This window comes from Hemitrygon akajei, chromosome 19 (genome assembly GCF_048418815.1).
Source record: "Hemitrygon akajei chromosome 19, sHemAka1.3, whole genome shotgun sequence".
NCBI lineage: Eukaryota > Metazoa > Chordata > Chondrichthyes > Myliobatiformes > Dasyatidae > Hemitrygon > Hemitrygon akajei.
Window position 1 is genome coordinate 9,433,759 of NC_133142.1, and position 26,622 is coordinate 9,460,380.

At 40.8% G+C, this 26,622-nt stretch overlaps 1 protein-coding gene across 1 annotated transcript in view; it reads left to right on the plus strand.

The window, feature by feature from the left end:
* arih2 (ariadne homolog 2 (Drosophila)) overlaps nucleotides 1–26,622 on the plus strand; it is an 82,533-nt gene that overhangs the window by 18,215 nt on the left and 37,696 nt on the right. Inside the window, exons 3-6 of the mRNA XM_073072051.1 lie at nucleotides 9,006–9,073; nucleotides 14,431–14,494; nucleotides 14,595–14,742; nucleotides 21,125–21,246. Coding sequence (XP_072928152.1) covers nucleotides 9,006–9,073; nucleotides 14,431–14,494; nucleotides 14,595–14,742; nucleotides 21,125–21,246 — 402 coding nt within the window. The remainder of the gene's footprint in view (nucleotides 1–9,005; nucleotides 9,074–14,430; nucleotides 14,495–14,594; nucleotides 14,743–21,124; nucleotides 21,247–26,622) is intronic.

Sequence of the window (26,622 nt, forward strand, 5' to 3'; positions counted from 1 at the left end):
TGTGGGTCATGCGTGAGAACATGCAATCTATCCTGGATAACTTTCTGTGTCTCGTTGCTTATGAAATATGTAGCTTTTCCTCCCAATACATGGCCTTTACTGCATTGTCTCCTCAGCTTTTTTCCTTCAGTCCTGCTGAAGGGTCTTGGCCCAAAATGTCGACTATACTCTTTTCCATTGATGCTGCCTGGCCTACTGAGATCTTCCAGCATTTTGTGTGTGTTGCTTTACTGCATTATATTCATCTGCCATGTCTTCACCCATTGACATGATCTGTTTTAATTTTCAACATCCCACTCACACGATCAGCATATCTAGACTTATTGAGCATGACAACAAAGTGTAAATCTTTTGAGGTAGATCATAAACAGCTTGGACCCCTAGCAGTGATCCGTTAGTCTTAGTACAGCTAAAAGTGACCTATGCCCTTTGATAAATCGTTCCTTTTTGGTATATTACACCCAATTCCTTGTGCTTGGATTATTTCATAATCTTTTCAGTGCTACTTCAGTGGATGTGGACAGGATGTTTCCTATAATGATGGAGTCTAGGATCAGAGGACACAGCCTCAAAATACAATGAAGCCCTTTAGAACAGAGATAAGGAGTGATATCTTTAGCCAGAGGTTGGCGAATCTTTAGAATTCATTGCTACAGGTGTCTGTGGGGTCCAAGCCATTGGGTATATTTAAAGTGGAGGGTAATAGTTTCTTAATTAGTAAGGGTGTCAAAGGTTATGGGGAGAAGGCAAAGGAATAGGGTTGAGAGCAATAATAAATGGTGGAGGAGTCTTGATGGGCCGAATTTTCTAATTCTGCTCCTATGTCTTATGGTCTCTTGGTACTTTATCGAAGAGCATTTTAAAGTTCAAATGCATTACATGAAATGGGTTTCCCCTTATCTGTTCTTCAGTTAAAATGACAAACTCTAACAGATTTGTTAAACATAATTTTTCTTCCTTAAACCTAAGGAGGAGGAGCAGGAGCTTTGTCAACACAAACTAGTATTACATCAGTTTCTTGAACATTGTTTTTATCTTGATTGAATTCTTTTTAAGCCAAAGGGTGGAGGGGGTGAGGTTCATAGTAAACAGTTTTTTTAAAGATGTTTCAACTGAATGCGAATTGTTAGAGCTGCTTGGCAGATTGAGGATATTTCATCACACCCTTGACTTTGTGCCTTTTAATAGTTTTGAACTGGATGATGAGTCATTTGCCACAGGATGTCCAACCCTTGACCTCCTTCTGTAACAACAGTGTTTGTGACGGATCCAAACACGTTTCAGGTTAACATTGGGAGAATGTTTTGCTATTTGGAGCCTGGCATCTGTGATGCAAGTAAAGCTGGCCACATCAGTCTGAGCCTTGACTGAGTTCAGAGTCAACACATTAGTGGGTATGGAGTAGCAAGTAGCTTGCACCATATATTCACATCCCCACTCTCACTGTGACCCAATTATCTGTGTATGCTATGCTTTTACAGTCAGGCCTAACACAAGCTTGTGGAATAACAGCTTATCTGCAGTCTTGGTGCATTGCAGCCTTTCAGAATTGATTTTGAATTCTTCAACTTTAGGTAAATTGCTTTGGGTAAATTTTAGGCAAGTCTTTCCAGGCAGGACATTCCTGCCTGTCATCCTTCTGTGATTTTTGGTTTGGCTTTTCTCTCTTTCTTCTGACTACTTGGGAATATTTCACAACTTTGCAGTTAACAATAGACAAAGAGGCATAATCTCATTCGAAATACCATATCAACTCATTTCTCAGAGGCATTCCCTTTGTTCCACCCAGAACATTTTGTAGCATTTTCTATTTTAACTTTTGCGTTTTTTAGTTCATCACCTGACGATTAGATATTTTTGGGGGATATGTATGAATCCTGATAGATTTCTGTTTCCCAGTTGCTCCCATAAAGGTGGTTGCTGTGGATGTTTTCAGTAGTTAGCATTATGTTTTTTTAGCGCGGTCGGCAAATTGAATGGTTATGTGACACTTTTGTGCATGTCCTAAAGTCTGGGATTATGAGCTACTTTGGCAAAAATACCCACTTTGTTACTCCTTACAAAATTGATGCAGTTTGTGAGACAACATTTCAAATGTTGATTAGTGATTAGTTCGAAATTAAACTATTGTTGACCTTGTATGACATTTGTGGCCATAAAATCCAATCTAACTGAAGGCAATAGAGGGAAAATAGGCTGGTGTGAATGAAGTGCATTTATTGGACATTGCAGCACACCAATGTAAATAGAAGGACATCCCTGAAGATGTGGAATTTCTTTAGCAAGTGGGTGGTGGATAGATGGAATTAATTGCTGTAGACAGCTGAGAAAGCCATGTCATTTCATCTATTTAAAGTGGAGGTTGATAGGGTCTTGATTAGTAAAAGCATCAAAATTACAGGGAGAATGGCAGAGTGGGGTTGAGTGGGATAATAAATCGGCCATGCTGGAATGGTGTAGCAGACTTGGGTCAAATGGCTTAATTCTGTTTCTGTGTCTTGTGGTCTTGTGGTGTATCCAGACAAAAATCTAATTTGAGGTTTATAATTCTGGCCTTCACTTTCCTAATAGCTTCAAACAGAATTATACAAGCTAGAAGCCCAGGGGGATTACAGAATGTGATGCGAGGGACCTCAGACATGAGGGCTGGAAAATTACTTGTTTTCAATTTGCTGGTATTATGTTCAGATCACGTTTCCTAAGTAGGTGCTGGAGGCAAGTACTCTTACAATATTTAAGAAGTCTTTCAGAATCAGGTTTATCATTATTAACTTGTGTGACATGAAATTCCCATTCCAACAAAGAAGTCTATGGCATCCTTTCCTCCTGTACTGCTGCGATGCGGCCACATTCAGGGTGGAGGAGCAACACCTTGTATTCTGTCTGGTTAACCTCCAACCTGATAGCATGAACACTGATTTCTCAAACTTCCAGTAATTGCCCTCCCCCACTCTTCACCATTCCCATTCCTGTTTCCCTCTCTCTTCTCATCTCTTTACCTTCCTATCACCACCTTCTGGTGCTGTTTCCCCCCCCCTCCCCATTTTCTTCCCTGATACCCTCCCATCAGATTCCCCCTTATCCATCCCTTTATCTCTTTCACCTATCAGCTTCCCAGCTCTTTACTTCATTCCTCTCTCCCTTTTTCAGTAATCATCTGTCACCTTGTACTACTTCCTCCCCTCCCTTGCTCTAACTTTTCATCTTTTTTTCTAGTCCTGATGTTCAGATGTCCTGAAACATCAACTGTTAAACTCTTTTCCATAGATGCTGCTTGGCCTGCTGAGCTCCAGTGTTTTCTGTGTGTTGCTTGAATTTCCAGCATCTGCAGATATTCTTGTCACTGACATGAAATTTGTTGTTTTGCAGCAGCAGTTCAGTGTGCGAATACATAAAAACTGCTATAAATTACAAAATAGTAGTGCAACTGAAAGGAGTAATGAGTTAGTGTTCATGGACTATTCATTATGTCCCACAGTGACTGTGGGTCATGCTGAGCAGAAAATCTGTCTGTAGTTACTGACTTAGCTCAGCTGAAGGAGTATAGGTCAGGAAAATCACCCAGTTGCTATTGAGTACAATCCTGCTGTAGGTTGACAGGAGATAGGCACACAATTAAGCTCAGCTGTGAGGCTATCTAGCTGATCAGTTAAATTAATATAAATGATCCTGGGATGATACCTCTTGAACTGGCTAACATTTAACCTGAAATGCACACTACAAATTTCTTCACCTCCTCTTGTTTTTCGTGCGACTGTGTATAACAGTGAATACGATTGGAATAACAGCCCAGGGAATTGTGATGGCTGGCACAAATGTGGTTTAGGGGAAACCTGGATTAACATTGGAAGGTGAAGGGATGAGAAGGATGTGTTGATACTGCAGGATGAAGAAAGGTGGAGGGATCTTTTGAGAGGTGTAGATACTGTTCCCGGTTGTTAGTTTGAATTGCTGGCTTCTGTACTGAAAACAGTGTAATAAAGTGTAAGAAGTTTACAGTGTTGATTGTGAGTAGTGCTTTGTTTTATTTGTTCTCCTTCATTTTTGCTTTCTTATTCTCTTGTTTTATTATGCTTGCATTACATAAGCAGCTTTACCTGCAAATATGCAAAATCCAATGCTATGGGTGCTGTAGATCTGAAAGGGTAAACTGCTGGAAGCACAGTTGGGCATCATCAGTGCAGTGATAAACAGTTCCATTTTCAGCTTGATGAGCTTTGATCAGAAGGGGAGAGAAATGGAGAACTGAAGTGACAGGTAACTGGAATTGGAACTGTGGATTGAATGGAGGTGTTGCGCAAAGTAGTTATCCAATCAGTTTTCAGTTTCCTTGATGTTTGAAAGTGGATCTTGGTTTAATCAAGAGAACTGAATTTTCATTTTGTTCTTAAGTGCATCACCCCAACTAGGGCATAGGACACCAATAGTAGCTCGCTGGAGTCCTTTGTCCTGGCCCAGTTTTTCAAATTGTCTCCAGGTGTCACCCATCCTTCCTCTCAGGGATGAGGTTTTTGGTGCTCATATTGGCGTTACTGTAGCATGGGGTTTTTACAGGATGGGGTTGCCAGCTCCATGCCCAACTCCCCTTTCACAGCCAGGCTTGGGACTGTCCATGGCAGAGTTCTCAATTCCTTTAATACAGGTAGTCCCCAAGTTACGAACGTCCGACTTACGGACAATTTGTACTTAGGAACCGAGGAAGGAGAATGCCGTCCGCCATTTTAAGTCAGATTGCGATGCAGTCCACTATTTTAAGTCATTGCCATTGACAGTGTGTTGAGTGTTTAACTTTGTACTTGGCTTAAATTTTTCTTAGTAAGGTTCATCCTGACCCCCCTGCCCCCACCCCCCACCATTCCGGTCGGCTGGTGGCGCAGTGAGATCAGCACCAGGCTCGAGAATGGAGGTTCCCGAGTTCAATCTAGTGACAGACTGCTCCCGTGCCGAGTTGATGTCGATCCAGTGACTCCCGTACCATCCGTGCCGGGTTGATGTCGAGCTCGCAACTCGACCTCGTAAAAAAAACACGGCAACCTCCAGTTTAAATTTCCACGCGGAATATTATGGAGGATCAAACACCCAAACCCAGCACAGCCCCCACTTGTCCCATTTAGCCTGTCTCAGTGTGGTGGAGTTTAGGACCCGGGGAATTCAGTGCGGTGGTCCTTAGGATTCAGCAGACCTCGGGAGCCGGCGCAGCTTGGGACTTGATAAAAATAATAATAAAGCGTTCGGAAAGAGGTGAAACGCCATCCGTCATTGGAAAAGCGTTAGGCTACAGTCGGTCAACGATCGGAACAATTTTAAAGGATAACGGATAAAGTGAGAATAATGGAGCATGTGAAAGGCCCTGATGAAAGCTACAATTATTACTAAGCAACGCAGTGGTTTAATTATTGGAATACATACATTTCTTAAGTGTTTTATATGCATAGAAAGGTAAAATATATACTATATACTAAGTCAAATGTTTGACTAACTGATGCTAAATAATACCGGATGTATTTGTTCCGACTTACGTACAAATCTGACTTAAAGACGGACTCAGGAACAGAACTTGTACGTAACCCGGGGACTGCCTGTATAAATAAACTTATCAACTTCTGCCTACAATATGCTGGAAATGTGGAGCAACAAACAAAAGCATTGGAGGAAGTCAGCGATTTGGATAGCATCTGTGGAAGAATAGGACAGTCGACATTTCAGGTCAAGACCCTTCATGTGGGTTCCTCCATCACCTTTGTGTGTTGCTTTGTCTTCAGTGTACCCATACCCCTAGAATAGCAAATTATAATGACTCACTGGAGTTTGGGTGAAGAAATTTCTTTGCAAAAGTGACCATATTCTGAGTTTGGGACTTTTGGATCAATGGTCCCCAGACAGGTAAATGTCAATTCTACATCCACCTGACAGAGCCCTCAAGACTTTTTAAAAAAAAAGCTTGAAGTAAATTTATTATTTAAATACATATGTGTCACTATACACCACACTGAGATTCATTTTCTTGCAAGCATACACAGTACAACCAAGAGGTACAACAGAATCAATGAAAAACTACACACAAAGACTGACAAGCACCAATGTGCAATAGATAGACTGTGTAAATAAAAACAATCAAAAGAAAGAAAACATGAGTTGTAGAGTCCATGAAAATAAGTCTGTGGATTGTGGAATCAGTTCAGTGTTGAGGTGGGTGAAGTTATCCACACCGGTTCAGGAAAACCTGATTGTTGTTGGGTAATAACTTCCTGGTGTTCAAGGAGCAAAGGCTCTTGTACCATCTCCCTAACAGCAGCAGTGACAAGAGAGCTTGACCCCGATGATGGGGTCCTTGATGATGGATGCTATTTTCTTGTGGCAGTTCTCCTTGTAGATGTGTTCAATGGCAGGGAGTGCTTCTCTTTTGATGGACTGGATTATTTCCACTACTTTATGTAGACTTTTCAGTTCAGTCAGTGGTGAAAATTGATCTCATTAAACAGCAGGAAAGAATAAACTGCAGAGTCTATTTTCCTGTAATTTGTGGATATTTAAATATACCAATATCAGTATTTATTTCCTTTGGCTGGGAAGGCAGCCAGCAGAATGCTGGAACCACCATGTCTACAGATGAGCTGAAGTCCGGTGGAGTTGCAGGTATAAAGGAATAACGTTGATGGTGCAGATATGTGAACATGAACCAGTTTCACACTGGCATCGTTTCAACAGAGAAAGATGCAGTTGATAATTATGGATTTGATTTTAGGACCATTGAGAATTAAAGCATGAAAACGAGCCCTTCAGTGCACTGATTACATGCCAATCATCAACTACTTGTTTACAGTAATATTACAGCTTTTTTTCTAGTTCTCTCCATATTCTCATGTCAAATTATTCTTAGTAAGAGGCCTGGCAGTCTCTTGCTAAGTGTGTAGTTCACCCAGCACTCTTTAACACTAATTGAGGTTCTCTTTGTACCAGCATGGATTCAGCAGACATGTTTATTAATTGGTATCAATGGATGCTCATTTTGGCATAAGGCAAAGGAGCAGAAATGGGCCATTTGGCCCATTGAGTCTGCTCCACCATTTGATCATGGCTGATATATTCTATCTCTCAAACCCATTCTTCTGCCTTCTCCCTGAAACCTCTGATATCCTTACTAATCAAGAATATCTTAACCTCCAATTTAAATGTACTCAATGACTTGGCCTCCACAGCAGTGTGTAGCAATGAATTTCACCTATTCTCTACCCTCTGGCTAAAAAAATTCCTCCTCATCTCCGTTCTAAAGGGATGTCCTTTTCTGAGGTTGTGCCATCTGGTCCTAGAATCTCTCACTATTGGAAGCATTCTCTCTACATCCATTCTTATCTAAGCCTTTCAATATTTAGTAGGTTTCAATAAGATCCCCCACATCCATTCTTTTAAGCTCCAGTGCATACAGGCCTAGCCCATCAATTGTTGCTTATACAGTGGCATGCAAAAATTTGGGCACCCCTGGCCAAAATTTGTTATTGTGAATAGTTAAGTGAGTAGAAGATGAACTGATCTCCAAAAATCATAATGTTAAAGATGAAACATTATTTTCAATATTTTAAGCAAGATTAGTGTGTTAGAGAAGGCTATAAGGCTTGTGTTGCAGCCAGTGGCACAGGGAACATTTCACTGGTAGAGGGAAGAATGAATTCAAATACCAGCAAATTCTGGAAGCAAATATCACACCATCTTTAAAAAAGCTGAAGGTGAAAAGAGGATGGCTTTTACAACAGAATAATGATCCTAAACACACCTCAAAATCCACAATGGACTACCTCAAGAGGCACAAGCTGAAGGTTTTGCCATGGCCCTCACAGTCCCCCAACCTAAACATCATTGAAAATCTGTGGATAGACCTCAAAAGAGCAGTGCATGCAAGACGGTCGAAGAATCTCACAGAACTAGAAACCTTTTGCAAGGAAGAATAGGCGAGAATCCCCCAAACAAGAATTGAAAGACTCTTAGCTGGCTACAGAAAGCATTTACAAGCTGTGATACTTGCCAAAGGGGTTGTTACTAAGTACTGACCATGCAGGGTGCTCAAACTTTTGCTTTGGGCCCCTTTCCTTTTTTGTTATTTTGAAACTGTATAAGATGGAAATAAAGAAGTAATCTTGCTTAAAATATTAAAGAAATGTGTCATCTTTAACTTTATGCCTTTTGGAAGTTAGGTCATCTTTTACTTGCTTAGCTTTTCACAGTAACAGAAATTTTGACCAGGGTGCCCAAACTTTTGCATGCCACTGTACATTCTCCCTGAATGGGGAGAAAGCAGGAGATTGGAGTTGAGGGATAATAAATCAGCCATGATGGAATGGCAGAGTGGACTTGATGGGCTGAATAGCCTAATGTTGCTCCTATATCTTATGGTTTTATGGTCTTTCGCTCCCAGGTCATTCTTCTAGCTCCCAGGTCATTCTTCTAGATCCTCTCCAATACCAACACGTCCTTTTAGATATGAGGTCCAAAACTGCACACAATATTTATTAAAGTAAATAATTAAATATCTCTACATTTGGAAATCTTCATAAAGTTGTGGAACTGTGCAGTTCTCATTTTGAACTTGAGTGGCCAAAAGTCAAACTGTCTTGACTATTCCCACTTATACTAATGTATTCCCACTTATACACATTAGTATAAGTGGGGGAATATTGACAACACTCTTTATCAGATTACAAGTGACTGATTTGAGAAGTACTTGACTATTTGGTTTAGTTTGACAAGGATGTGAGAAGAACCATATAACTGCAAGTGCTTTCTTGCATTTGTGATAATGGTAACTGTGCCTGTAGCGATATGGGGGCATTATATAGAAATACAACTAAATATGGTGGCAAATTAGTCCATTCAGCGGGTTTCTATTATAGCCATTGAAGATGCAGAGGGTTGCTTTGAAGCTTCAGTGTTTTAGACTTCAGTTGCTTTCTGCTGATCACTTGCTAGTCCATTTAAATTTATTCATGTTATTTTCTTCTGTTTATTTTTAGGTACAGCCGTCTGTAGCCAAGCTTATTTTAGTTAACTTCCATTGGAAGACCTTTGATATTTCAGAAAGGTAAGTAACATCTTGCTCTGATAGTTTGTCATTAGAATGAGATATGTTTGTTTATTTATTCAGAGGTACACTGTGTAATATAATAGGTCCTTCTGACCCTGCGAGCCGCACTGCCCAGCAACCCTCAATTTAACTCCAGCTAAACATGGGACAATTTACAATGACCAGTTAGCCTACTAACCGGTACATCTTTGGACTGTGGGAGGAAACCAGAACGCCCGGAGAAAACCCACGCATTCCACGGGGAGGAGGTACAGACGCTTTACAGATGATGTCAGAATTGAACTCTCAACTCCGATGCCCTGAGTTGTAATAGCATCGTGCTAACTGCTACACTACCATAATGTTTCATGCTTTATGCCTATGCTCGCAAAGTAGCTTCATTCTGTTTTTATTTGCTCTTTGTTTTGTTCTTAAAAATGTATACTTTAAAGTTAACTACCTTGACTTCAATCTATTCATGCCTGACCTTTGAAAAATCTTCATAGTTCAATGCTGTGGAATATATTATGCTTTTTTATTCAATAGAAGTTTACTTGGATTTACAGGTGACTGTTTTGTAAGTTACTCCTCTCTTTTTGAGACTCTTTGCAAGCTACTTAAAGGGTATCTCTAAAAGTTAAAGAATTTATTTGTAAATTTGGAAGAGCAACTAGAAAGGTGAAGGTACATCAATAGAAAGTCAGATTGTGTAAATCAAGTATAAATGGAATACTACATTGTAGAACAAAGCGTAGCACAGTGGTGCTGTCTAACAGCTCTAATGACCAAGTTTGTACCTGACCTCTGCTGTCTCTGTGGAGTTCGTATATTCTCCCTTTGATTTCATGGGTTTTTCCCCAAGTCCCAAAGGACTACTATAAATATCCCTTTAGTACAGGAGTTCCTTATGTTTTTTTATGCTATGGACCAATACCATTATGCAAGGGTAGTAGGCAGCTGCTGAAAGATCACTGGAGAGAACTGGTTATGTGGAAATGAGTGGGGATGGGGTGTGTGGAAGTGATCCAATTGCTCTAAATGCCGGCAAAGATTTGATGGGCTGAATTGACACTTTTTATTCCTAGGATAAATAGGAAAATAGAGCGGAGGAGAGGATGGGTTCCCTGTTGGTGTTATAAACATAGGCTATAATCTCCCCTCAATCTTACTCTTTCAGTACTACTCTGCTCAGACATTGAGCATTTGAACTGGCAGGTTTCAACAAGGTGTCCTTTAGATAGATAGATAGATAGATACTTTATTCATCCCCATGGGGAAATTCAACTTTTTTCCAATGTCCCATACACTTGTTGTAGCAAAACTAATTACATACAATACTTAACTCAGTAAAAAATATGATATGCATCTAAATCACTATCTCAAAAGCATTAATAATAGCTTTTAAAAAGTTCTTAAGTCCTGGCGGTAGAATTGTAAAGCCTAATGGCATTGGGGAGTATTGACCTCTTCATCCTGTCTGAGGAGCATTGCATCGATAGTAACCTGTCGCTGAAACTGCTTCTCTGTCTCTGGATGGTGCTATGTAGAGGATGTTCAGAGTTATCCATAATTGACCGTAGCCTACTCAGCGCCCTTCGCTCAGCTACCGATGTTAAACTCTCCAGTACTTTGCCCACGACAGAGCCCGCCTTCCTTACCAGCTTATTAAGACGTGAGGCGTCCCTCTTCTTAATGCTTCCTCCCCAACACGCCACCACAAAGAAGAGGGCGCTCTCCACAACTGACCTATAGAACATCTTCAGCATCTCACTACAGACATTGAATGACGCCAACCTTCTTAGGAAGTACAGTCGACTCTGTGCCTTCCTGCACAAGGCATCTGTGTTGGCAGTCCAGTCTAGCTTCTCGTCTAACTGTACTCCCAGATACTTGTAGATAAAGTATTGTATGATACTTTATTTCACGAAAGCTTGATATTTGTAATAGATAATGCATTCACATGGACCAAGTTAGTTTTTATTATCTCCCTGTTGCTTCTGCTTGTTGGGTTTCTGATTCTAATTCGGATGACTTTTGAAATTGTTCTGTGGCCTTATATTTTTAAAAAGCAAAAACAGTTTGCCAAATAGGCATTGGTAATAAGAGAGGGAAACAGCACTTCAAGTATATCCATTAACCAAAACTGCATTAGTATTTCACTGTATTGAGTGCAATAGTTCAAGAAGATTGCTTTACACCATTTTCTCAAGACTGGGTAGGAAAGAATAATTCATCACTGCACTTCTCCAGTTACCACATAGGGTGAAACTTACTATCCCAGGCACTCTTGGAAACTTGAATAGTGCTGTACCACAGAAAATGCCTCTGGTCATCATCACCTGAACAGGAGAAATGTGCTTCTTAAGAGAACTGTTCATATCCTGCAGTTTCCTAACATCAGAAACACTATTGGCCGAGATTGCAGAAACTGCATTAGTAGGATAATTAGCTGTACAGTTGGACAGATGTTAATTTTAGATCTTAAAAATGGTTAATTAGTACAGATTTCTACTAGAGATGTAACATTTGGTGACAGTGTTTCAAACTATTAGAAAAATGTTGCAGTAAATAGAATTGGTCAGATTACAAAGGCAAGGATAGGAGAATCTGTTACTCAAAGACATAGTATCACTTGTTGATTGCTTTTGGTGAAGCTATGGCCCAAATTGTTTTGTATGTGCACTGCAGGCTAACAGCAGTGGGAATATTACTTCATTGTCATCATGTAATATTCAGTTTGAGTGGTCTGTGAAGATGTCTGTGACCTTCCTGACACCCTTTTTAAAGTACATTTATTATCAAAATATTGCATGTATATTACATACAACCTTGAGATTTGTCTCCTCACAGGCAGCCACAGAACTAAGAAACTCTCTTGAACCCATTAAAAAAGAAGACTGTCAAACACCCGATGTGCAAAAAAAAAGTAATTGATAACATTTAGAACTAGTGTTCATGGAAGTGCATACACAGCTATGAAGTCAGTCATCACTGATACTGCTCCAGGAGCCCACTAGTTGCAGCTCACAGCCTCAATTCAGCACAGAGATGAGTAAATATAGCTGAGTAGCAAGCTGACCACCAGCCCATCTCAAACTGCCAGCCCCGGCACCCTGGCCTTTCCAATCTGGCCTGGCGTTTAAATCGGCCAAGTATTAACTTGTTCCTCGCTCTCAGACCTGGGCCCCACTGTTTCAATATGCTCTTGGGCCCAGGCTCCATTATCTCGGTTCAGCATAATAACATAATCTTCTGTTCTCTGTATCATTGTAATAATGTAATCTTCTGTTTATAATATATATAACTAAACTCGGATGTATCAGTATTACAGTGGAGTAAAGGGAAGTGGAAGCCTAAGAGAGGAGTTGGCCAGAATTGATTGGAAAAGAATACTGGCAGAGATGATGGCAGAGCAACAATGACTAGAATTTTTGGAAGCAGTTTGAAAGGCACAGGATATATACATCCCAAAGAGGAAGAAGTACTCTAAAGGAAAGATGACACAACCTTGGTTAACAAGAGAAGTCAAAGCCAGCATAAAAGCCAAAGAGAGGGCAGATAATAGAGCAAAAATTACTGGGAAGTTAAACTTTTAAAAACCAACAGAAGGCAAATAACGAAAGTCATTAAGAAGGTAAAGATGGAGTAAGAAAGTATGCTAGCCAATAATATTAAAGAAGATAACGAAAGTTTCGTCAGATACATATAAGGGGGTTTCGCCAAAAAAAAAACAAAAAACAAACCCCACAAAAGAAGAAACTCCTTACACATATAAAGTGTAAAAGAGGTGAGAGTGGATATCATACTGCTAGAAAACGATACTGAAGAGGTAGTAATGGGGGACAAGGAAATGGCAGACAAACTGAATAAGTATTTTGTATCATTCTTCACTGTGGAAGACACTAGCAGTATGGTGGAAATTTCAATATCAGGGGTTATGAACTATGTGAAGTTAGCATAACTAGATAGAAGGTTCTTGGGAAGCTGAAAGGTCTGAAGGTAGATAAGTGACTAGATGGTGTACACCCCAGGGTTCTGAAAGAGGTGGCTGAAGAGGTTGTGGAGGCATTAGTGATGATCTTTCAAGAATCACTAGATGCTGGAATGGTTCCGGAAGACTGGAAAATTGTAAATATCACTCCACTCTTCAAGAAGGGAGAGAGGCAGAAGAAAGGAAACAATAGGCCAATGGCTGATTGGCAGGAGGCAAAGACTGGGAATAAAGATAACCTTTTCCGGCTGGCTGCTGGTGACTAGTGTTCCACAGAGGCCTGTGTTGTGACCAATTTTTTTTTACGTTATGTGTCAATGATTTGAATGGTGGAATTGATGGTTTCATTGCAAAGTTTGCAGACGATATGGAGATAGGTAGAGGGGCAGGTAGTTCTGAAGAAATAGAGAGGCTACAGAAGTATTTGGATTAGGAGAATGGGCAAAGAAATGGCAGATGGAATACAGTGTTGTGAAGTGTGTGTTCATGCACTTTGGTAGAAGAAATGAAAGGGTTGACTATTTTCTAAATGGAAAGAAAATATAAAAAACTGAGGTGCAAAAGGACTTGGGAGTCCTTATGAAGGATTCCCTAAAGATTAATTTGCACGTTGAGTCTATATTGAGGAAGGCAAATGCAATGTAGGCATTCATTTTAAGAGGACTAGAATATAAAAGCAGTAATACAATGTTGAGAGTGTTTATAAAGCACTTGTAAGGCCTCACTTGGAGTCTTGTGAGCAGTTTTGGGCCCCTTAGAAAATATTTGCTGAAAATGGAGAGGGTTCAACAGAAGTTCATGAAATGATCTCAGGATTGAATGGATTGTCATATGAAGAGCGTTGATGGCTCTGGGCCTGTATTCGGAAGATTGAGGGTGACCCCATTGAAATCTATCAAATGGTGAAAGGCCTTGATTAAGTGGTTGCAGAGAGGATGTTTCTTATGGTGGGAGAGTCTAAGACCAGAGGACAGTCTCTGAATAGAGGTGCATCCTATTAAAATGGAGGTAGGAATTTCTTTTGCCAGAGAGTGGTGAATCTGTGGAATTCTTTGCCACAGGCAGCTGTGGACGCCAAATCTTTATGTATATTTATGGCAGAGGTTAATAGATTATTGTTTGGTCAGGACATGAAAGGAAACGAAGAGAAGGCAAGAGATTGGGGCTGAGAGGAAAATTGTATCAGCCATGATGGAATGGTGGAGCAGATGCGATGGGTCAAATGGCCTATTTTTGCTCCTGTATCTTATGATCTTATATCCTGGTTCTCAATTATATCAATGCTGTTTGCTTTAATAACTTCAGATTCTATTTTCTATTATATTATATACAGCGGGTGTGAAGCAGGCATCATTTGAATTTTATTGTTCTTTAATTTTTTCAGGCATAAATCTAACCCGACTCAGCTTCTGGTAGAAGCCAGAGTTCAGCCAAAAACAACAAAAAGTGTAAGTGTTTGGAGCATAGCTTTACAATGTTTCAATATGGAAAGCAACCAGATTGAAGCAGTTATGTCAATTCAGCTTGTGTATTCAATTTGTTTTTCAGACGTTTATCCATTCTTCTCATCATTGTGGCGTGTGCCTGCAGAATGTTCGGAAGGAGAACTTGTTGTCCTTGCCCTGTCATCATTTGTTCTGCCGCAGTTGCTGGGAACAGTACAGTACTGTGCTAGTCAAAGATGGCATTGGAGTCGGTGAGTTAAGACTCGATCTGCTTGCTCAACAGAGCCATGACGGTCATTCTTCCTAATGCTGGCCAGCAAATCTCTTAGAAGCATTCTTCTGTCTGTAGCTTAAATGGGTTGTTGCCCAGAATGCCTTTTCAAATTTAGCAGGACCATATGTCTTTGGAAACTTCATCCGACTGCTGCTATGTAGCCTGCTGGTTAAGGCATTCCTTTTGGCAGCATGATGGCAAGACTTGGTTTATAACTCAGATACTCCAAGTATCTGAATTTGTTTTTTACTACCTGGGAGTGAGATGTTAAATGAAAATAATGACATGCTTTAGAAAGGCTCAGTCATCCTACTACTGGCTCCTGTCAGTATTGTTGAAACCTATCTTCATATCATCTGAAAACTTGGCCCCAAAGACATTGATTCCATCATCCCAAATCACTGACATATAATGTGAAAAGAAGTGTTCACCGGCAGCCAACTAGAAAAGGTTCTCTTTATCCCCAGTATTTGCCTCATGCCAATCAGGCAATGCTCTATCCATGCCACTATCTTTCCTGTAACGCCATGAGCTCTTAACTTGCTAAGCAGCCTCGTGTGTGGCACCTTGTGAAAGGCCTTCTGCGTATCCAAGTACACCATTAAGGGTGCAGTTGAGCAAGCTCACTACTGCCAGATGGTCCATTGATGATGGGCAATTAATGCTGGCCTTGCCACCAACACCGAAGTGACATGAATGACCTCAAAGATTAAGCTTTATTTGTAGAATAAAATTTGTAGTATTCCCATGCTTCCTACAAATTCCCTGAAGATTGGAACTCTTGGGCTGTTACTGATATACGAGAACCCCCATTCTGTGCAATGAGTGTGGCAATGAAATTGGTGAGTAAGAGAAAAAGCCTGTGTGAATTCCTTGGCTTTTCTCCCGTAGCTGCTGATTCCTGTGGAGATTTTGTACATGTTGTTCACTTGGTGCTTCACCTTAAGTGTCAGCCATGATGAGGATAAAGGTTAGCTTTATTTGTCACACGTACACCTAAACATAACATGAGAAGCTTTGCTTTGTGAGAGCAACCATCATGTTCCGAGGATTGTGCTGTGCTTCCAGTGCCAGTATAGTATGCCTGCATTCACACAAACCCCGACCATATGTCTCTGGAACATGGGAGGAAACCGGAGCACCCGGAGGACAGTGGGTTCTACGGAGAATATACAAACTCCTTGCAGACAGCGGCAGGAATCAAACCCCAACCAGTGCTACCTGGCTCTAATGTGATTGCACTAACCGCTGTGCTATTGTGCTGCCCCATGACTTAAAAAGGGAGCAATAAGATGAGTACTATTGCATGACTTGCAGGGGTACACTTCCTTTCCTGAAACCTATAAACTGCTGGATTAAAATAGCACCGTGTTGTTTAGTATACAAGGGGTGATTGATAAGTTTGTGCCCTAAGGTAGAAGAAGTCAATTTTAGAAAACCTAACATTTTTATTTTTCCTACATTTACACATAGTCCAGCGGTCGTGGAGCATACGGATTCCTTCTTTGTAGAAGTCGGCGTCTTGGACATCCAGAAGTGGTCCACAGCATGGGGTGATAGATAAGTTTGTGGCCTAAGGTAGAAGGAAATGAGTTATTAACTTCAAACATACTGCATTTTCAATCAAAGAGCTGAACTGTACGTGCGTGTAACAAAAGCTGTATAACTCATCTCCTCCGATCTTAGGCTGCGAACTTATCAATCACCCCTGCTGTGGACCACCTGGAGGTCCAAGACGCTCTCGTTACATGCACGTGCAGTTCAGCTCGTTGAGTGATAATGCAGAAAGTTTGAAGTTAATAATTCATCTCCTACTGTCTTAGGCTGCGAACTTGTCAATCACCTCTGCTGTGGACCACTTCTACAAAGAAGGGATCCGTATGCTCCACAACCGCTGGACTAAGTGTGTATATGTAGGAGGGGACTATGTTGAAAACTAAATGTGCTAGGTTTTCTAAAACTGACTCCTTTTGTCTTAGGCCATGAACATCAGTCACCCCCCATAAATGTAAAGAATACATTGCTAGTTTGTAACTAGTATAACATATTCTCTAAGTGGATGGGCAAGAAGACTTCGTCTCCAGCTTCCAGTGGTGCTGGAATCTCCATGCTTTTGCTGGTGTCAGAGCAGTGGCGGTGACTGAATTTGAAGTATCCCGGTTCCTTCAAGTGGGTGCATAGCTAAACGACAGGAGTAGAAGGCTTGAAGGCATTTGCTATAACCCTTGAGTCTTCATGATGGGGACTGATGATAGCATATGCTGTTAGGGCTTCTACTACTGTCTTCTGTAGTGTTAGAGGACACCTTCAAAAAGCAATGCCTCAAAGAAATGGCATTTATCATTAAGGACCCAGGACATGCCCTCTTCTCATTAATGCCACAGGGAGGTGGTACAGGAGCTTGAAGACACAAACTCAGTGTTTTACAAACAGCTTCCCTCTGCCATCAGATTTCTCAATGGGCAATGAACCCATGCATGCCACCTCTATTTTTAATATTTTTCTCTGGAGCACTATATAAATATAGTGTTATAGTATGTGTATGCCTGTGTATGGTTTTTTTATGATGTGTGTGTCACAATAATAGACAAACACAATCTGCCTAAACTAATAAAGCACAAACAATTGTACATTTTATGTTTTTATTGAGCCCATTGTTTAATCAGGCTGGAAAACATGGGAACCCTTGTATTTAATAACTAGTAGAACCTCCTTTTGCAGTAATACCTCCACTAAATGTTACCTGTAGCTGCTGATCAGAATTGCACAATGGTGAGGAATTTTAAACCATTCCTCCATATAAAATTGCTTCAGTTCATCAATATTTATGGGTTATCTTGCATGATGAGCAACCCTCTTCAGGTCATGCCACAGCATCTCCGTTGGGTTAATGGCGCTGACTTGGCCATTCCAAAGTACAAATTTTCTTTTTTTTTTAAACCATTCTGTTGTGTTTCAGATCATTGTCTTATTGCATCATCCACCTTCAATTAAGCTTAAGGTGATGGACTACTACCCTGATGTTCTTCTGTAAAATGTCTTGATACACTTCTGAATTCATTGTTCCCTTTAGTGATTACAAGTAGTCCAGACCCTGAGGCTGGAAAGCAGCCCCTAACCATGATGCTCCTTCCACCATGCTTCACAGTTGGAATGAGGTTTTGGTTTTAGCAGTGTGAATTTCTGTGGAAAAAGTTAAACTTTTGTCTCATCTGTCCCAAAAGCATTGTGGAACATCCAGCTAGCAAAGTTTTTTTTTGGAGAGCAGTGGTTTCCTCCGTGGTGTCCATCCGTGAACATCATTCTTGTTTAGTGCTTTTCTTATACATGAATGAGACTTTAGCAAGTTCTAAAGATTTCTGCAGGTCTTTTGCTGTTACCCTTCGCTTCCATCTCCTTCAGCATTGCATGTTGTGCTCAGGATGCCCACTCCTAGAGAGAGTAGCGACAGTACTGAATTTCCTCCATTTGTAGACAATTTCTCATACTGTGGACTGATGAACACTCAGGTCTTTAAAAATGTCTTTGTAATCTTTTCCAGCTTCATGCATGTCTATAACCCTTCTAAGATCCTCTGAAAGTTGTTTGGATTGAGGCATGGGACACACAAACAGATACTGAGAAGAGCAGGCTCTGTCAGTAATCTGACTTGGTGTGTCTTTTATAGTGCAGAGCGCCTCTAGAACCCATATCTCCAATCTCATCTCATTGATTGGAACACTGACTCCAAATAGCTTTTGCAGAAGGCATTAACCCAGAGGTTCACATAATTTTTTAAACCTAGACTGTGATTGTTTAAATGGTGTACTCAGTATTGATGAGAAGAAGTACAACTGTTTGCGTGTTACTAGTTTAGGAAAATTGTGTTTGTCTATAATTGTGATTTAGATGAAGATCAGACCATATTTTATGAATAATTAATGCAGAAAACCAGGTAATTGCAAATGGCTCACTAACCTTTTCTTGCAACACGTATACACATACAGTATATATAAATACACACACTATAACACTAATATATTATCTATTTTGTGTCTTGCTTTGTACTGCTGCCACAAAGCATCAAATTTCATGACATACTGTGGTAGTAAACCTGATTCTGGGCTCAAAATACTGACAGTTTACTATTTTCTATAGATGATGCCTGACTTGCCAAGTTCCTTCAGCACTTTGTGTGTCACTTGGATTTCCAGCATCTGCAGATTTTCTCTTGTTTGTGTGAATAAACCTAATTCTGTTTGTATTGAGGCATAGAAAAAGAAAAAAAGATTGTGAGAGAAAGCTGGCAGGGAACATAGAAACTGACTGTAAAAGCTTTTATAGATATGTGAAAAGAAAAAGATTGGTTAAGACAAATGTAGGTCCCTTACAGTCAGAAACAGGTGAAGTGATCATGGGGAACAAGGACATGACAGACCAATTGAATAACTACTTTGGTTCTGTCTTCACTAAGGAGGACATAAATAATCTTCCGGAAATAGTAGGTGACCGAGGGTCTAGTGAGATGGAAGAACTGAGGGAAATACATGTTAGTAGGGAAGTAGTGTTAGGTAAATTGAAGGGATTAAAGGCAAATAAATCCCCAGGGCCCGATGGTCTGCATCCCAGAGTGCTTAAGGAAGTAGCCCAAGAAATAGTGGATGCATTAGTGATAATTTTTCAAAACTCTTTAGATTCTGGATTAGTTCCTGAGGATTGGAGGGTGGCTAATGTAACCCCACTTTTTAAAAAAGGAGGGAGAGAGAAACCAGGGAATTATAGACCGGTTAGCCTGACATCGGTGGTGGGGAAAATGCTAGAGTCAGTTATCAAAGATGTGATAACAGCACATTTGGAAAGTGGTGAAATCATCAGACAGAGTCAGCATGGATTTGTGAAAGGAAAATCATGTCTGACGAATCTTATAGAATTTTTTGAGAATGTAACTAGTAGAGTGGATAGGGGAGAACCAGTGGATGTGGTATATTTGGATTTTCAAAAGGCTTTTGACAAGGTCCCACACAGGAGATTAGTGTGCAAACTTAAAGCACATGGTATTGGGGGTATGGTATAGATGTGGATAGAGAATTGGTTGGCAGACAGGAAGCAAAGAGTGGGAATAAATGGGACCTTTTCAGAATGGCAGGCAGTGACTAGTGGGGTACCGCAAGGCTCAGTGCTGGGACCCCAGTTGTTTACAATATATATAGAGGAGGGAATTAAATGCAGCATCTCCAAGTTTGCGGATGACACAAAGCTGGGTGGCAGTGTTAGCTGTGAGGAGGATGCTAAGAGGATGCAGGGTGACTTGGATAGGTTAGGTGAGTGAGCAAATTCATGGCAGATGCAATTTAATGTGGATAAATGTGAGATTATCCACTGAGGTTGCAAGAACAGGAAAACATTATTATCTGAATGGTGGCCAATTAGGAAAAGAGGAGGTGCAACGAGACCTGGGTGTCATTGTACACCATTCATTGAAGGTGGGCATGCAGGTACAGCAGGCGGTGAAAAAGGCAAATGGTATGTTGGCATTCATAGCAAAAGGATTTGAGTACAGGAGCAGGGAGGTTCTACTGCAGTTGTACAAGGCCTTGGTGAGACCACACCTGGAGTATTGTGTGCAGTTTTGGTCCCCTAATCTGAGGATTATTGCCATAGAGGGAGTACAAAAAAGGTTCACCAGATTGATTCCTGGGATGGCAGGATTTTCATGTGAAGAAAGACTGGATCGACTAGGCTTATACTCACTGGAATTTAGAAGATTGGGGGGGTTTCTTATTGAAACGTATAAAATTCTAAAGGGATTGGACAGGCTAGATGCAGGAAGATTGTTTCCGATGTTGGGGAAGTCCAGAACGAGGGGGTCACAGTTTAAGGATAAAGGAGAAGCCTTTTAGGACCGAGATGAGGAAAAACTTCTTCACACAGAGAGTGGTGAATCTGTGGAATTCTCTGCCACAGGAAACAGTTGAGGCCGGTTCATTGGCTATATTTAAGAGGGAGTTAGATATGGTCCTTGTGGCTGAAGGGATCAGGGGGTATGGAGAGAAAGCAGGTACAGGGTTCTGAGTTGGATGATCAGCCATGATCATACTGAATGGCGGTGCAGTCTTGAGGGGCCGAATGGCCTACTCATGCACCTATTTTCTATGTTTCTATAGCATTCTGCCTCTTAATGGAAAAGCAGCTATGCACCTCATCTCATGTTCTGTTTGAAAGAATTACTCAGTGTGTGGAGAGTAGTGCAGTTGTGTGGGATTTGCAAGATTGGTTTACAAAAATTACTAAAATTTTATGGGAGAAAATGGGTCCTCCTTTAATCTGTTGACAGATTTGTTGTAGCAGTTGATGAAAACTAGTCCTTTTTTCCTCATTAGGCATATCCTGCATGGCGCAAGACTGCTTGCTTCGAACGCCTGAAGACTTTGCTTTTCCTTTGATTTCTAATGAAGAACTAAGAGAAAAATATAGGCGCTATCTTTTCAGAGATTATGTGGAGGTGAGTGATTTGATTATTGAGATTTTTGTAAGGTGTGCAGGTGGGATGGTCATTTAACTGTTAAAGACTGAATGATAAATGCTGAACTTGTTAGATCTCTACCAGTATTCACAGGAAATGGTAACTGCATTTCTGATTTGTTGATCTAATAAGTTGATGAAATATCAGATAAACTGGATATAATGAAGCTAAGATGGTACTTTTTTTTGGTTGTGGCATTTGTATTCATATTGTTATATTTACTAGATATCAAATATAACAAACATTCAGTTCAGTTCTGGTCTAGTATTGTGTTTACTACTGGTCACTTTAGAGCTTCCACATCCTTCCTACAATAGAGAGGATGCAGAAGAGATTTACCAGGATGCTGTCTGGATTAGAGAGCATGTCTTATGAGGAAAGGTTGAGCAAGCTAGGACTTTTCTCTGGAGTGACGGAAGATGAGAGATGATAGAGAAGTCTATAATAATAGAGTAGATAGTTTGAGACTTCTTTTCCCCAGGGCGGAAATAGCTAATACGGGGAAGGGGGGGGGGGGGGGTATTATTTTAAGGTCTTTGGAGGAAAGTACAGGGAAGGATGTCAGAGTGAAGTTATTTTTTGACACTTATGTGTGTGGAACTCTCTACCAAGGGCGAATAGAGACAGATACATTTGAGCATTTAACAGATTGTTAGAGATGCACACAGATAAAAGAAAACTCCAGGGCTATGTGGGAGGAAAGGACCAGATTGATCATGTAGTAGGTTAATAGGATGACACAACCTTGTGGGTTGAGAGTCTGTACTATGCTGTATTGTTCTATGTTCTAAAGCTCCTGGTTCAGAACAAAGTAGGTGGTAAGGTTAACGTAGGCTCATGATCATTGCTCATTGATCATTTTGGAAAGTGTGTCTTTGTTGGGAAAGGAGTAGATTTGAGAGTGAAACAATGCCATCTACTGTGAACAGACTGCAGAACCCTGTTCTCAAATTTTAAAGTTCCACCATGGATAACAGCAGAGCTGTAAAGTGGCAAGATCTGATCTTTGGAGAGAGCTTAACTATCGGATGGACAATTGCACCAATACTTGTTCTTATTGCTCATGTATTTTTCCTAGATTGCTCATTTTTCTTATTTGTAATCTAAATGCAAGAGACAATTAAATATACATTAAATTTACTTTGCTATTTAAATGTTTTAAGATAATTCAACAAAAAATGTTGGAAATATTATGAGCTGCAATGAAATAAAGAATTGTTTACTTCCCACACTGCTTACTCTGAGGAAGGACAGGCAGATGATAGGGTAAAATTGCCATTAGTGAAATGAGTTGAAGAGTACAAGGGGGCAAAATCACAAAGGCAACAAATACAGGACTGAAAGTGTTATATTTGAATGGCATGCAGTGTTCCCAATAAGGTAGATGATTTGAGATGGGCAGGTGTGATGTTGTGGGCATCATTGAGTCATGGCTGAAAGATCATAGCTGAGAGCTTAACATCCAAAGGTACATATTTTCTCGAAAGGATGGGCAGGTAGGCAGAGGGAATGGGGTGGCTCTTATGGTAAAAAAAAAAATGAAATCAAATCCTTAGAGGTGATACAGGATTGGAAAATGTAGACTCCTTGTAGCCAGGGTGTGGGACATAAATTAGATTTTAAAAAAACATGTAAAAAGGACAATGTTATGATATTCATGGGGAATTTCAATATGCAGGTAGATTGAGAAAATCAGATTGGTGCTGGATTCCAAGAGAAAGAATTTATAGAATGTTTACGAGACGGCTTTTTTAGAGCAACTTATGGCTGAGCCCATAAGGGGAAAGGCAATGAACTGGACTTGATTAGGGAGCTTAAGGTAAAGGAACCCCCTAGGAGGCAGTGATCATAATATGATAGAATTTATCCTGCAATTTGTGATCAATGTTACAGTTGAATAAAGGGAATTATAGAGGAATGAGAGAGGAGCTGGCCAAAGTTGATTGGAAGGGGACACTAGCAGGGATGACAGTAGAACAGCAATAGCTGGAGTTTCTTGAGGTAATTCGGAATGTGCAGGATATGTACGTTCCAAAGAGGAACGTACATTTTAAAGGAGGGTGAGGAAACTGTAGTTGACAGGGAAGTCAACATAGACAGCATAGAAGCAAAAGAGGGCATATAATAGAGAAAGTTTTGAAAACCAGCAGAAGGCAACTAAAAAAGCCACATGGAGAGAAAAGGTGAAGAATGAAGGCAAGCCAGTAATATAAAAGAGAAATCCAGAAGAGTTTTCAGCTAAGTAGGGAGTGAAAGAGAGGTGAGAGTGGATATTGAATTGTTGCAAAAAGATGCTGGAGAGATAGTAATGCAGGACAAGGAAATGGTGGAAGAACTGAAGTATCTTGCATCAGTTTTCACCCTGGAAGACACTGGCAGTATGCCGGAAGTTTGAGAATATCAGAGGGCAGAAGTGAGTGCGGCTGCTATTACTGGGGAGAAGGTACTTCGGAAGCTGAAAGGTCTGAAGGTAGATAAGTCACCTGGACCAGGTGCTCTACACTCCAGGGTTCTGAAAGAGGCAACTGAAAAGATTGTGGAGGCATTCATAATGATCTTTGAAGAATTACTAATTCTGGAATCGTTCTGAAGGACTGAAAAATTGCAAATGTCCCTCCACTCTTTAAGAAGGGAAGGAGGCAGAAGAAAGGAAATTATAGACAAGATAGTCTGACTTCAATGGTTGGGAAGATATTGGCACCCATTATTAAAGATGAGGTTTTGGGATACTTGAAGACACATGATAAAATAGGTCAGTCAGCATGGTTTCTTTAAGGGACTATCTTCCCTGGGACATTACCAAGGATTAGATGGGATAGAATTTGTCAAATGTGTTTAGGAAAGCTTCCTTCTTCCATATGTAGAAGTCCCAATGAGAGAGTAGGCGATACTTGATCTGCTATTAGGGAGTGAGACAAGGCAGCTGACAAAAGTTTGTGTAGGGGAACGATTTGCACTGCCTTTAGTTTCAAAGTAAATTTGCAAAAAGATGGGTCTAGTCTGCGGGTTGTGGTTCTAAATTATAGAAAGGCCAATTTTGATGGTATCAGAAAGGATCTGGCAAATGTGGATTGGGACAGGCTGTTCTCTGGCAAAGGTGTACTTGGTAAGTGGGAGGCCTTTTAAAGTGAAATTTTGAGAGTACAGTCGGCCCTCCTTATCCGCGAGTTCCGCATGCGCGAATTCAACCAACAGCGAATTGAGAAAACCTGGAAGTGCTCTTCCAGCACTTGTTGTTCGAGCATGTACAGACTTTTTTTCTTGTTATTATTCCCTAAACAATGCAGCATAACAACTAGTTTACATAGCATTTACATTGTATTAGGTATTATAAGTAATCGAGAGATGACTTAAAGTATACGGAAGGATGTGTGTAGGTTACTGTGGATTGGGATCGAAAAAAAATCGGAAGTTCTCTTACTATGTAAGTCAGAACAGGTATATCCGGTATTATTTAGTGTCAGTTAGTCAAACGTTTGTCTTAGTATATAGTATATATTTTACCTTTCTATGCATATAAAACACTTAAGAATGCACATTTCAGCGCTGGGCTCAGGAAGTTCCTGAGTTCGATCCAGTGACGGACCACTTCCGAGCGCGCTCTCCTTCTGTGCCTGGTTGATGTGGAGGATCAAAAACCCAAAACCCAGTAATTAAACCACTGCGTTGCTTAGTAATAATTGTAGCTTTCATCGGGGCAGGGCCTTTCTCACTTTATCCTTTAAAATTGTTCCGATCGTTGACCAACTGTAGCCTAACGCTTTTCCAATTACTGATGGCGTTTCACCTCTTTACGATCGCTTTATTATTTCCACTTTATTTTCAATTGTGATCGTGATTATTTTCATGAACAGAAACACTGTGGATTCAGAGCTCGGCTGCCGGGTCCTAATGTCCACCGCACTGAGAGAGGTTAAATAAGGTCTGGGCTTCCGCTGGGTCCTAAGTTCCACTGCATTGAGACAGATAGAATAAGGGACTTGAGCATCCGCGGTTTTTGGTATCCGCGAGGGGTCCTGGAACCAATCCCTCACGGATAAGGAGGGCCGACTGTACAAAGCTTGTATGTGCTTGCCAGAATAAAGGATAAAGAAAACATGTGTTGGGAACCTTGGTTTTCAATGGTGGTTAAGAGTAAATGGAGGTACATCACAGATATAGACAGGTTGGAATGAATGAGGTAATTATGGAGTATAAGAAATGCAAGAGAGCACAAGAAATACATGGGGGGCGGGAATGGCTAAAAGAAAGCAGGAGGTTGCCTTAGCAGATGATATGAAGGAGAATTCCTAAGGATTCTACTGATATATTAAGAGCAAAAGGATTGTAAGGGACAAAATTGGTCCTCTGAAATGTTAAAATGGTAATCTATGCATGGAGCCAAAAGAGACGGGGGAGATCTTTACTTGTACTTACTCAGGAGACTATAGAACTGAGGCAAAGCAGCATCAACTTCATGGACCCTATACAGATTACAGAGGAAGGAGGTGTTTGCTGTCCTGAGGCAAATTAGGGTGGATAAATACAAATATTGCTGGGGCACTAGCAGAGATATATTTAATTCATCCTTAGCAACAAGTGAGGTACTGGAAGATTGAAGGATAGCTGATGATGTTCGCTGTTTTAAAAAAGACTCAAGTCTAGGTGCTCAAAGCCTGTGCCCTGAGCTATGTGGAGTACTTCACCATGTCTTTAACCTGAGCCTGAGTCTCCAGAGGGTTCCCGTGCTGTGCAAGACATCCTGTCTCGTCCCTGTGCCGAAGACGCCGCGCCCCACTGGCTCCAATGACTACAGATCGGTGACATTGACCTCCCACATCATGAAGACCCTGGAGAGACTTGTTCTGGAGCAGCTCCGACCTATGGTTAGGCCACACTTAGACCCCCTCCAGTTCACCTACCAGCCCTGACTAGGAGTTGAGGATGCCATCGTCTACCTGCTGAATCATGTCTACGCCCACCTGGACAAGCCGGTGAGCACTGTGAGGGTCATGTTTTTTGACTTCTCCAGTGTGTTCAACACCATCCGCCCTGCTCTGCTGGGTGAGAAGCTGACAGTGATGCAGGTGGATGCTTTCCTGGTGTGATGGATTATTGATTACCTGACTGGCAGACCACAGTATGTGCGCTTGCAACACTATGTCAGACAGAGTGGTCAGCAGCACTGGGGCTCCATAGGGGACTGTCGTGTCTCATTTTCTCTTCACCATCTACACCTCGGACTTCAACTACTGCACAGAGTCTTGCCATCTTCAGAAGTTTTCTATGCTGTACTTTTCTATGATTATGACAAATTTCTTGGAATTCTTTGAAATAACAAACAGTATAGGCAAAGGAAAGTCAGTGGATGTCATT